The sequence below is a fragment of the Plecotus auritus genome, assembly GCF_963455305.1.
Source record: "Plecotus auritus genome assembly, chromosome: 4".
Classification (NCBI taxonomy): Eukaryota; Metazoa; Chordata; class Mammalia; order Chiroptera; family Vespertilionidae; genus Plecotus; species Plecotus auritus.
In genome coordinates this window covers 154,951,142-154,964,120 of record NC_137775.1, presented here as the reverse complement: position 1 = coordinate 154,964,120, position 12,979 = coordinate 154,951,142, and the positions used below count along the sequence as shown (strand labels likewise).

Genomic DNA, 12,979 nt, shown 5'->3' with positions numbered 1-12,979 from the left:
ATAGCAATCAAACTGATGCTTTCAAATAAATGCTCTGTCTGTGCTAAATAAGAGAATGTTTGACAAACCCATCTCATTTCAAACATTCAAGATACCTACACAGAAGTGTGCTTTAATCAGACCACAGGAAAAAGGCTAGTGGTAGAAAAATGATGGTAAATAGGCCTTTAGAGGTTCAATACATCAACGTATTTTATTATACTTTTCAATGAAACCAAGTATTAAAGAATTTCTTAACTCTACTAGAATTTCAAATTTTTATGTGGGAATTGAATATTTTAATTGGCATGAATGAGTTCTTGTGAAGAAACCAGAGGTCAATAAGGATGGAGTTCCTACTTTTAAGAGTCTTTACAATATACTAGAGATGATGAGACATATATGCAGTAATTATCACATAATAATAGGCAACATTTCATGAAATGAGCCATCACTTTTCTGTGTGCTTTATTTTAATTCTCATAACAATGCCACAAGATGGACCTTATTGTTATCATCTTCATTTTCAAGATAAATAAATTGAATCACTAAAAATAGTAAGTAGGAGGCCACTGTCTGACCAGGTACACATGGATCTAAATGCTGCACCCTTAGCCAACCAAACATGCCACCTCACTAGGAAGAGTATGATAAATGCTAAGGATACACATAAAAGAAGGATAATGACATGGCAGCTGGGATATTTAGGAAAAGCTCAAAAGATATGGTGGCAACTATATTGTCTTAAGTTAACCTGCCCCTTATTTTATGTCAGTGGTACTGATACTTTTTCTCTCTTTCAGCCTTTGGACATGCTGCATGCAATTCTCTTCTTGTTTAGTTACTTTCCAATTATTTTAGCCTGGGAATCATCTGTTCACTCTTTAAAGAAACAGTGCAGATGTCACATTTCTGGGGAGTCTTCTCTCCCAACCTGGGACTGGGCCAGCTACCCTTCCCTTCCCTCGGGCATACCCTAAATACACTAGCACTTTTTTCCACTGTAGTTTTTAACTGTACCTCTCCCTTTATGATTGGAAATACCTGCTAGTGAGTGCCATTATCCCCAGGGCCCAGATCTGGATCTAGCTACTTCATAAAGTTTAAACAACATCTGAAAAAATAGACATGGGAATAGTCAAGCATGGAAATCTTTTATAAGTGGCTTGTTAAAGGCTGGGGAATCCACACAGTGAATGATGAGTTTATTAATGCTCTTAGATTAATCATGTTTGTTGTAAATTATTTTGCACATATTTCAGAAGTATATTTTGGTTAAATTTAAAAAATTACTTTAAAGTATTAATCATCTACTAATCAAAACAAAGTAATGACAATTTAAATTCATATTGCTGTGTAACAATTGAAAGGAAAAATAAAATCTAGAATCAAGCATTCCTTATTCTTTGAGATTTTTTTACTTATCTGAAATTTTAAAGTTATTAGAAAATAATTAATTACTAGAAAATAATTCTATATAATTTAAAATTTCACCCCAGGTAATAATATACCATATTGCTACAATCACCTAATGTTCATAAGGAAAATAAATGAGCATGGTGGGAAAATAGCTAATTTTAACTGCCTCAGCTAAAGAGAGATTAACCTCCCTCCCATTTCCCTTTCCGCCCCCATGTATTCACATTCTTATATGCTCCATTTATTTCTAAATGTTAATATTTTACTCATATTCTAAATAAGTTGAGCTAAACAATAGCACATGCTGTCAAACATACCCAATGAGATAGGGCATAATGATTTGCTAAGTAAATATTCTAAGAGTTCCTTGAAAATTAAGCAGAGTTACATATATTTAGACATATATGCATTACATGCACACAATGTCAAACTTGATTTATTAATTGTAGAGTATCAATTTTCCTATTTTTGGGATCAGAGGATCCTAAACTACTGGAAAATATATTTTCTTTAGTAATACATTTACCAAAGTACCTTGATTTATTCCCCAGAACAAAGAAGTGTAGGTATAAAAAAAATAGTTCCCCCCCCCTCCCCATTGCATAGTATGGACCATGAAAAGTCAATATTTTTAAAGCCCTATTCGTCTGTGCTCCAAAGTATATTTTAAAAGCATCTATTTTTAAATTATGCAATTAATATATGTTTAATATAGAAATATTTGAAGACCAAGGAAAGCATGTAGAACATAGCACACAGTAAATACTATATTTCTGTTAAGTAAATAAAATAAATGCACTATCTAGATATAGTAAGTTAAAAATTGGGGTATATTATTTCAGTATTTTATATTTTTTAAAATACATTTTTATTTCAGAGAGAAAGGGAGAAGGAGAGAGAGATAGAAACATCAATGATGAGAATCATTAATTGGCTGCCTTCTGCACATCCCCCACTGGGGATCCATCCCACAACCCAGGGCATGTGCCCTTGACCAGAATCAAACTCAGGACCCCTCAGTCCGCAGGCCGACGCTTTATCCACTGAGCCAAACCAGCTGGGGCTATTTCAGCATTTTATTACATGACATATATAGTATATGAACAAAAGGACATTATATTCTGTATAATGTTAGCAGCCTGATTTTTCATTTAACATTGTACCAGAAAATACTTTCAAAATAGAGTTAAACAATTAAAAGAAAGCATGCATGGTACTGAATTTCACTGAAGTCTCATTCCCCAAACCTTTCATGGATGCCTATTATGGTCAGGGCCTATACTAAGCTCTGTACAGGACAAATGCCATATTTACTTCACAGGTTTGTATTGGCAGTTAAAATTGAAAACGTGTATGGAAGAATCTAATATCTAACTCAGTGTATATTTATTTGCCAGAAACTATTCCAAGTGCTTTATTATTATACAAGGTGTGGCAAAAGTAGGTTTACAGTTGTGAGCAAGAAAAAGTTTATTCTTGTATTACTCTTGTATTACTATTTAATTAATTATTGTATATCTTCCATATAAACAACTGTAAACCTACTTTTGCCTCACTCTATATTGCTCACAACAAATACTATCATCACCATTCATAGATAAAAAGATTGAAACACAGAGAAATTACTAGTAAATAACTGTCTCAAGTTCAAACAGCTAGTTAAAGATAAAGCCAGATTTTTAATAGCTCTGAGATTTGTATACCTACTAGTAAATCCACTCTCTATGCCCATCTAAAGATTATGGCATGATGCCTGGCTGTCATGGCTCAGTGGTTGTCGACCTATGAACCAGGAGATCATGGTTTGATTCCCAGTCAGGGCACATGCCCGGGTTGCAGGCTTAGACCACAGTGTAGGGCACAGAGGAGGCAGCTGATCAATGATTCTCTCTCATCATTGATGTTCCTCTCTTTTTCTCCCTCTCCCTTCCTCTCTGAAATCAATAAAAAAATATATTTTTAAAAAAGACTATGATGACAGACCAACTCTAATTTTCTCTGGACAATAATCCTCTGTCTTTTCCAGGCACTATTCACCAAGTGTTACACTGCCATGCCGTTTTTTAATTCATGCTCTGCTGTTTTTGTTGGAACAATCTTTCCTTATGCCTTTGCCTGTCAAAATCTCTAGCTCATTCTGCAAGTTCCAGCTCCAGAGACACCCCCCTCAAACCTTTACACCCAGTTCAGCATTACTCATTCTCTTCTTTCCTTCTATAGCACATTTTGAAAAATATAACCCTATTACAGTATCTACTATAACCTAATGTATGGATGCCCTCCTTACTCTGAAAGTAGGAATTGAATCTATTATTTACAGTACTATGTACAATGCTTGCACTGAGTTTATACATATTTGCTGAATGAAATGGTCTAGGTCAGAAATAATGTATTCAGAAACCAAGGCAGAACAATGGAAATGGAAATGACCTAGAACATGATTTTCCATAATTAACTCAACTGATTTGTTTTTCCATTTGGGGTTTTTCTCTGTAGGGAAGGTTGGAGGGCTACACTGAGCATCATAAGATAGCATGGAAATCTGTCTCATGGTTAGTGAGCCCCTTCCTATAGAAAAGCGGGATGGTGGAGGGTGGCATGTTTTAAGAGCCAGCTCAGTTAATTATTAAACCTAGAGCATTTCATTTAATCTCTTTGAAATTCAATTTCCTTATCACTAGAATGGCACTAATACTTTAATTGGAACACTGTTGTAAAGATTAAAAACAACATCAAAGGAAGAGCTCTTTAAACATTAATAACAGTTATAAAAACTCCCTTCTAATAACTATACATTCCAAACACAATTGCAAATTTCAAAGAGGTTAAAAATACAAGATGTGTTAGACACATCTGTGTTTGAAAATCTGCTTTACCCTTTTCTAGCTATATATCCTCAGGCAAGTTAACTAAAAATGTTCTAAGCTTTATTTTTCTAAAAGCGGTTGAGTTGTAAAAAAAAAAAAATGAATGAATGTTAAGTGCCTAAATAGCATATAATATGCTAAATATATGAAATGATTATTCCACTGTCTGCCACATAATAAATTCTCAACAAATATTAGCCATAATAAACATATCAATATATCTAATATATAGATATAATATACATAAAGTAAGTATAGACTGTATTTGAAATATGGAAGAAATATTAGTGACTTTCTTTTAACTAATACCAGTAGTTGATGATGGTAAATGGCCTACAAAACTCAGGAGGAGACAGACATAAGCTATTATTAATAGGGTTGGGTTGAGTTCATGTCTTATGGAAAAATGGTATATACAGGACCCCAGAATGACTAACGTTGAATGTGAAAAAAATAAACACATGTCTCATTGCTCACAGATACCCTTAACATAGACATATTATATACACACCATACATCATCTGTGCTTTTTCTCCAGAGAAACACATTATCATCTGCAGTTATGTAGTCAATTTCCAGGAACCTCTATAAACAGGTGTCAAGATACTGTGACATTATATATTTAACAAAAATCCTTAATGTCTTAAAATAAAAATAAAGTGTATAGTCTGGTCTGTAAGGTTTAATTCTTTGACAGCAAAGTTAATGATTGATTATTTGATAATAAAAACCTATAATAGAAACATATGTGTAGAAAATTACTATTTATAAAAATAAGTATATACTTACATACTGTCAACTAATAGTGAATATAAGAGAAAATGATGGGAAATATAAAATAACATTGACTTTAAATGTAACTTTGTTTTTAGTAAAATTTGTGTTTTAACTTTACTAATAATGTAAGTAATGCGTGTACATTATAAAAATAAATAAAATACATGATACCTAGAAGAGAGAATAAAAGAACACCTATGGTCTCTGACCACCACTGGGAAAACCACTGTTATCTTTTCATATATTTTTATTAAAGTATTTATCTTTGATTTGTAACATTATTCTTAATAATGTTCTTTGAGAGAGAAACTAACTGTGAAGGGAACAACATTTAATCTCAGGCTGGATTAATCTGCAGTCAGCAAAGGATAGTGAACCTAGTAAACACAGAGCATGCAGTGATCCCTTCAGTCACAGATGTGCATTTGGTGATGACCATATTTATGTACTTCTGCAAGGTCATAGTCAACTTATAATTTCTATAATGATTTTTTGTTGTTGAGAGAATAAATGGCAATTTCTAATGATTGGACTGGAGGCAGGTGAGAAAGGAGATTTTGAAGAAAGTATTTTAGGGGATTACGGGCAGAGAGATGCCGAAACCGGTTTGGCTCAGTGGATAGAGCGTCGGCCTGCGGACTGAAGGGTCCCGGGTTCGATTCTGGTCAAGGGCATGTACCTTGGTTGCGGGCACATCTCCAGTGGGGGGCGTGCAGGAGGCAGCTGATAGATGTTTCTAGCTATCTATCCCTCTCCCTTCCTCTCTGTGAAATATCAATAAAATATATTTTAAAAAAAAATTACATCATTTTTCATAGAAAGCAACAAGTTTGGCATTTCTTTCAAGGTTTGTTTTATTCACCAATTGTAAAGGCCAAATAGTGTTTGCCATTGTGTACTAAAGATAATATGGGCCTTGTATAAGCACAGTTTCACTTAATTCATGTTTATATAAAATGAGTATGTGTGCGTATGTGTGTGTATGTTTTGAAGAAAATGTGAGGAAACGATTCGCTGTACTTAATCTTAGGCGAAAATTAAGTTCATTAAGTTTCAGAAAACAAAAACTTACCCAGCATACAGAAGTGAAATATGAGAGAGAGATATCATTTTACTCATTATCTAGGTTGGACTACCTTCCACCCAAAATAAAACAATGGCATAAACAATGTGGTTCTCTTACTATCTCCAAACAACTAAAATGTTAGAGCAGAAAGAAACATTAAAAGCAAAGTTTCACAGTAATACTTAGTAATAGCAATAAAATCGTTGCTAAGCACTTCTTTACCTCTTCTTTTAGCATGGTTGTGGCAACTTCGTCCGTGTAATTCAGGCTTTCAACCGCACTCATCTGTATGTTTGTGGGAGTGGTGCTTTCAGCCCAGTCTGTACTTATTTGAACAGAGGGAGGAGATCAGAGGTGAGTGTAACATTTTTTTCATTCTTAATTCTGCTTAGTGTCAAAGGTCACTTAAAACTATTTTAGAGTAAAAACTTGGAAATATCAATAGTCACAAAAAAGTTTCAAGGCCTGTAAACACAAAATATATTACTTTTTTTTCTGGCCATCAAGTTACTTAAAATACAGCCTTTTGCTGCAAAAGATAAAGGAAAAAATAGTGTGGTTTCATAATTACTTAGAATGTAAGGTATTGATAATATTAATGCAAATTATAGAAATATACTATACATTCACTTTTTCAAATCTATTTTAAATAATTTCTTATTTATGTTTCAAATTTAATAAACTTTTATGAGATACACACCTGTAAGTGCCAGCTGAAGAGAATTTTATATAATTAATAAATCGTACTTTCATTTAGAGTAACATTGGTCTATGAGGGTTTTCTAGCCTTATTCTTACATTGGTTAAAATGATTTGGGGATCTGTGAATAAAAGTATCTTCTGAAGGTAAATATACAGTTAATGTACAGTCAAATATGTGGCTGGTTCAACTTCACCTGTGATATTTAAGACTGTGTTTATCCCAGTTTACAGTTATTGACTAAGGAAACAATTCATTAGCCCCAAAGAGATTTTCTGGATTCTTTTAGTCAAACATGTCATATTTAATGTAAATATTTTAAAAACTGAATTATTTCATAATATCTTGCTTTGATTTTATTATGCATCTTAAGCCTAGAAAGTCTAGTTCTTAATGTCTTAATTCAATTTTACAGATTAGAATTGTAAAAAAAAAGATTAAATGTTGCTACTGATATACCTTAGGTGCATTTTTCTTTAACAAAGGTTAATCTACTTTAGTATGAATATAATTGAATAATCTCTCTGTATTATTTTATTATTAATTTTTTCATGTATGTAATTTAGATGTATATATCTTTTGTTGAATTAAAAAATCACTTAAAAATAACTGAGTAATTATCATTTGACCTCATATTGATGCATTTTCAAGTGGTTCAAAACATATCAAATATTAAAGTTCTTAAAGAAATGTAAAGCTATGCTTCTTGGAAGAGTACAATTGGCTGCATTGAGCTTGTCATTAGAACCACATGCCTGTGATCAACTGATAAATAAACTACTGCCCTAGACATCTGCAATCTGTCAGACCCTTTACTGAAGACTGCGCAGTCACTGCAGAGGCCACCAATAGCACAGCACTTTTCAGAGCACACGTTTCAAATAAAAGCATTTTCCCATGTACGAATTGCCCACTCTGCACTTCAAGGCTTAAACGCAAAAGTCAGTAAAAAACAAATCTTTGGAAAACCAGCATGGAATAAATTTTAATCACTTTACCAAATATGAACTGCTATAGTCTCATTTCAAAAGATCTATTTAAAAGGGGAAGCATTTCCATTAATTTATATGTGAGCATTTAAGAGTCAATTTAAGTATGGAAGGGGTTATGAATTTTAATCTTTTTAATACTTTCCTTAGTAGTCACATCAAAGGGTTTTATCATAATATTGAATTTATATACATATCTATAGTAAATATGGAATGCAATTTTTTCAGGATAATTTTGAAAAACCTTAGCTTGACACCTAAGGACTGCCATCATCTAATGCAACCAACAAAAGTGATAATTTTTTTCTTAGAATTTTAGTAGTCGCTTTTACTAACTTACCTAGAAAAAGGTAAGTATACCAACAAGATGTTCCCTCTTGCTGGAGCTACACTGATCATTATATTTCAAATTGAACTCTTTGCTCATATACCTGGGCTTCCCTAGTCCCATTCTTTGCTTAATGTTTTCCCTAAGCACTGAACATCATCTATCAGACTTTATATTTTATATATTTATTCTCTTTATATTTTATATCTACCTATTTATATTCTCCCTCAGTATATTATAAATTACTTGAAGGCAAAGATGTTTGTCTGTTTTGTTTACTGTATCCCTAATGTATTGTCAGTGCTGCCACAGAGTAGATGGTCAATATATTTTGTCAAATAAATAAATAAATAATAAAACATTTTAATCTAAATTATGAATTATTGTTTAACTTAGTAAATGATGTACATAACAAAATTAAGTGGAAACAAAATTTTATATTTAAAAAAGTCTTGGTTTTGGAAATATTATAATGTTATTATACACATTGTTCCTCTATGGACAAGGTTCTGCTTTTGGTCAATTTTCAACTTGTCTTATTCAGGGTAACAATAATTCTTAACTTTCAGGTGGTTTTTAATAATGTTGCTTTGAGGAAAACTTGTTGGATCAGCTTTATGGGGAGTGTAATAGGATGAGAATTTGATCTATTAAGGTTAGTTTGTAATTTATAGATACATTTGTCTACAGGCCAACAAGGCCTTAATACAGTGAATTGGGAAGGCATAAGCAACCAAGTAGAAAGCTTATTATTTTTGATGATGCTTTGTTTTACTAAAGAACAATTGGTTAACTAAATGTAAAGTTATTTATTATTACTATCTTTTAAATTTTATCTACAACAAAGGACCAAGTTTTCATGATTGACTCCAAGTGTGAATCTGGAAAAGGACGCTGCTCTTTCAACCCCAATGTGAACACAGTATCTGTTATGATCAGTAAGTGAAAAATAAAGGAGACAGTGAGAAATAGAAAATAAAAAGGAAATTAAGGATAAATAATTCATGACATGGTATGCCCATTTTTGATAATTGTATGGATGATAGTACATCAGTAAAATAATAGGAAGAAAGGTTTATGCTGAAAAATAGAAATTTTAGTTTCTCATGTTCAAGAATATTCATAATAAGCATGTATTTTTTTCATCGAACACAACAATGCTGTAATTCCTAGAGCAAGTCAACAATTTACAAAAAAACATGCATATGTATATACATACATATATATAAAACATGCATATGTATATACATACATATATATATATATATATACATATACATATATATATATATATATATATATTAGAGGCCCGGTGAATGAAATTTGTGCAAGGGGGGTGATGTCCCTCAGCCTGGCCTGTACCCTCTTGCAATCTGGAACCGCTGGCTCCTAACCACTTGCTTGCCTGCCTGATCACCCCTAACCACTCTCCTGCCTGCCTGATTGCCCCTAACCACTCTGCTTGCCTGCCTGATCGCCCCTAACCTCTTGCTTGCCTGCCTGATTGTCCCTAACTGCCTCTGCCTGCCTGATTGCCCCTAAGCACTCTGCCTGCCTGCTTAATTGCCTCTAAGCACTCTGCCTGCCTGCCTGATCACCCCTAACCACCACCTCTGCCTGCCTGATCGCCCCTAACTGCCTCTGCCTGTCTCTGATCACCCCTAACTGCTCACTGGGGGGCGGCCGGCTGGGGTGGTGGGCTGTGGTCATTCTGGTCTCTGATTGTTCTGGTCATTCCACCATTTCGGTTGCTTGGCTTTTATTATATAGAATATTAACATATATTATAAAGTAATTTTCAAAGTTTCCTGTAGTGATTTTTCTAGTATTAAATATACCCACTTTCCTTATGTTTTAGTAATCTTTTGCAAATTATTAAAAATGATGTTACTCCCTGATGAAAGACTAACAAAGTATGTGGGTTAGCCAAATATATTTTTTTGGATTGTCTAGATTGTTGATATACTAAAACAAGAGCTGGTGGTAAAATCACTTTTCTATTTTCTCATTTTCCATAAAATATATCAGTTAAGAAGCAGGCCCAATTGCTTGCTGCTACGTATGTTGACAAATCAATGTCTTTGAGTCTCAATCATCGAATGCCTTTCTATAACTCACTTAAAAGACATTCCCTTCTGGTTAGTTAAGACACTTCTAGAATATGTCTGGTTTAACATGAATTGACTATAAGAACAAATCTGGGATCCCAGTGCCAACTATACAGTAGATACTTTCCCCTGTTTGCTTTCTGTATGGATTGCCAATAGTAAAATTATATCATTTGACAAGAGAACAGGTGGAAAAATAATTATTGTGGTCAAAATGCTTTACTTTGATTCATTTAAAGAGGCAACACATCTTGTTCATATCTGGAAACTAAATTAAGACAGGTACATCTAGCACTGACTAAAATGTGACCTTGGAAGTTATCCAGTGAATTATTTCCATATGGTCATTCAAATCGGGCAAGGAGGAAATGAAAGTATATAATTAGGACAAAAAAATTAGAAACCTTTGAAACCACAAATTATCCAAATATGTCTGATGCCAGGGCTTTTCAGATAAGTTTCTAAATATTTAATAGGAGCAGTGTCTTAGAAAGCCTTTTTTTAAAAGACTTTAGAAATTCTAATATTACATATATATATATATATTAGTTAAATATATAGAATTTTCATTCATTTCAAGCTAAATGCTATGGAAATAAATTTCAAAGATTAGTTAGCACTAATACTGTAGTTTTATCTCATCAAATATTGTTTAGAACAATAAGGGTTAGAACAAGGCATTATGAATCTTAGTGTTAAACTGTGATAAGCCGTTTACTAGTTTTGCCTTTAGAGAATTGGATTTTTTTACAAAATTTAATTTAATTATTGGACTTCATTTTATAAGGTCATGAGACTTCAATTCTTATGCTGATGTTTGTATACTACCTTTTAATATTTTGATCAAATTATAATTTATACTACCCCTGAAATTCATTAAGCTGAAACCAGCCCAGCTGATGAGGCTTGGTGGTTGAGCGCTGACCTATGAACCAGGAGGTGATGGTTCAATTCCTGGTCAGGGCACATGCCCCAGTTGTGGGCTCAATTCCCAGTGTGGGGTGTGCAGGAGGTAGCTAATCAATGATTCTCTATCAGCATTGATGTTTCTATCTCTCTCTCCCTCTCCCTTCCTCTCTGAAATCAACAAAAATATATTTTAGGAAAGAAAAACTGAAACCAAAATGAGCAGGAAGCTTGATAAGCTTATATTTATAATTTCATTTGTTCTATTGATTATTTCTCTAAAATTATCTCCATTGTCATCTCCAATATTGTATAATAGATCTGTACAGTCCTCTCACTTTGCTATACAGTGTTTGATCATTTCTGTTCAACTGCAATCCACTAAATAACACGTATTTGTTAAAATATTTCTATTAAAGTGCCAAGAAACATTGTGAATTTTAATTCCAAATTTCACAATGCAGTTGTGACATCCAACCAAATATGTATGTTTAGTGTTCTTTTGCTATTTTTAGTTATTGTTGTAGCACAACAAAAAAGTCAGATGATATCTTTTAAAGAGCTGATCAAAAACCCCATATGGTTTTTCTGGTAGTGGAAGTGCAATTGGAAAGCAAAATATTTTTGGATTAAAGAGAAAAGGCACAAGTTTATCTTTGCATAAGTCCTACAAGAAATCTTTCATAAAATACCCTATTCTCAAAATTCGTCCCAAAGTGACATTAATTAAATATTTCTTATACAAAATAAAGCAGGCACTTTATTATTCCTAATTATTGAGAATTTAAGACAGGAAATGAAGTCAGTCAGACATGCAAGCTTTTGTAACATTTAAGACCTAACTAATAAGGTGGTGTGTAATAGGATTAGAATCAGCCCTCTGCACCATACACCATCCTCCCGTATCCTTTATTCTTTCCTTCCTGGATGCAGAGATGATAATTGATAGCTGTGCTAGTCACTCTGTTACATAACAGGAATTTATAACCCACTGTTCAGAGGGTAACTGGTATAGCTACAGTATGAAATGGTTAATTGCTAAGTTATTTCAATTTAACAACCATTGTATCTACAGAACACTTGTGTAGATGCTTCATAAATGCCCACACAATTTTAAAGAAACTAAACCACTCAAAATACTTTCCTGCACATTTTTGTTCTGTCTCTATAATCAATTTCCATGGGCTTTAGACCCCTATGAGGAAGCCACATTGGAGACACAATACCTGCCATACCCAATTGCTAACTTGTAGGGGTCCGTTTCATGACCTAGTGAGCACATATTAAAAACATTCCATTCTTCATTCTATCCTGTGCCCATTGGTATTGCTTGTTACTAAACAGTGAACTTAGAGTGCTTCAAAATGTTCCAGTTCTGCCAATGACCACAATCTGAAAGTAGCCAGGAAGTAATTCTAGAACAGTAGTCAAAGAGCACAGCTGCATGGTGGTTTAGTGGGACAGACCTGATACAATTTATTCTCTTTTAAATAGATAGTTAGCTACTGGTTTATTCTCAAGGGTCACACATACCCATTCAATATGTACTCTCTTTCCTAGCATAAAAATTAATATGGGTAAACTAAATGTTATGTATATACAGATTAAAATATCTGTTTTTGCTATTAATAATGATAATTTAATTTAATTTAAAAATATATTTACTTTCTTGTCTCTGCATTCTATTTTTCATGGCTTAATATGTTAAGCCATATGTAGTTTATTAACATAATATTATATTTTTACTATAATTTTAATATATTGTTTTGCAAATGAACATAGAGAACTTTGATTACCTTATAGAAAACTTCTAGCACTGAAAATCAAAGTGTATACTTTT

The 12,979-nt window shown here is 33.0% G+C and overlaps 1 protein-coding gene across 1 annotated transcript in view; it reads left to right on the top strand.

Annotated features, from left to right (window-relative positions):
* The window catches only part of SEMA3C (semaphorin 3C), a 175,066-nt gene that overhangs the window by 87,293 nt on the left and 74,794 nt on the right, over positions 1-12,979 (top strand). The window contains exons 5-6 of the mRNA XM_080667027.1: positions 6,343-6,462; positions 8,973-9,063. Of these exons, the coding sequence (XP_080523153.1) occupies positions 6,343-6,462; positions 8,973-9,063 (211 nt within the window). The remainder of the gene's footprint in view (positions 1-6,342; positions 6,463-8,972; positions 9,064-12,979) is intronic.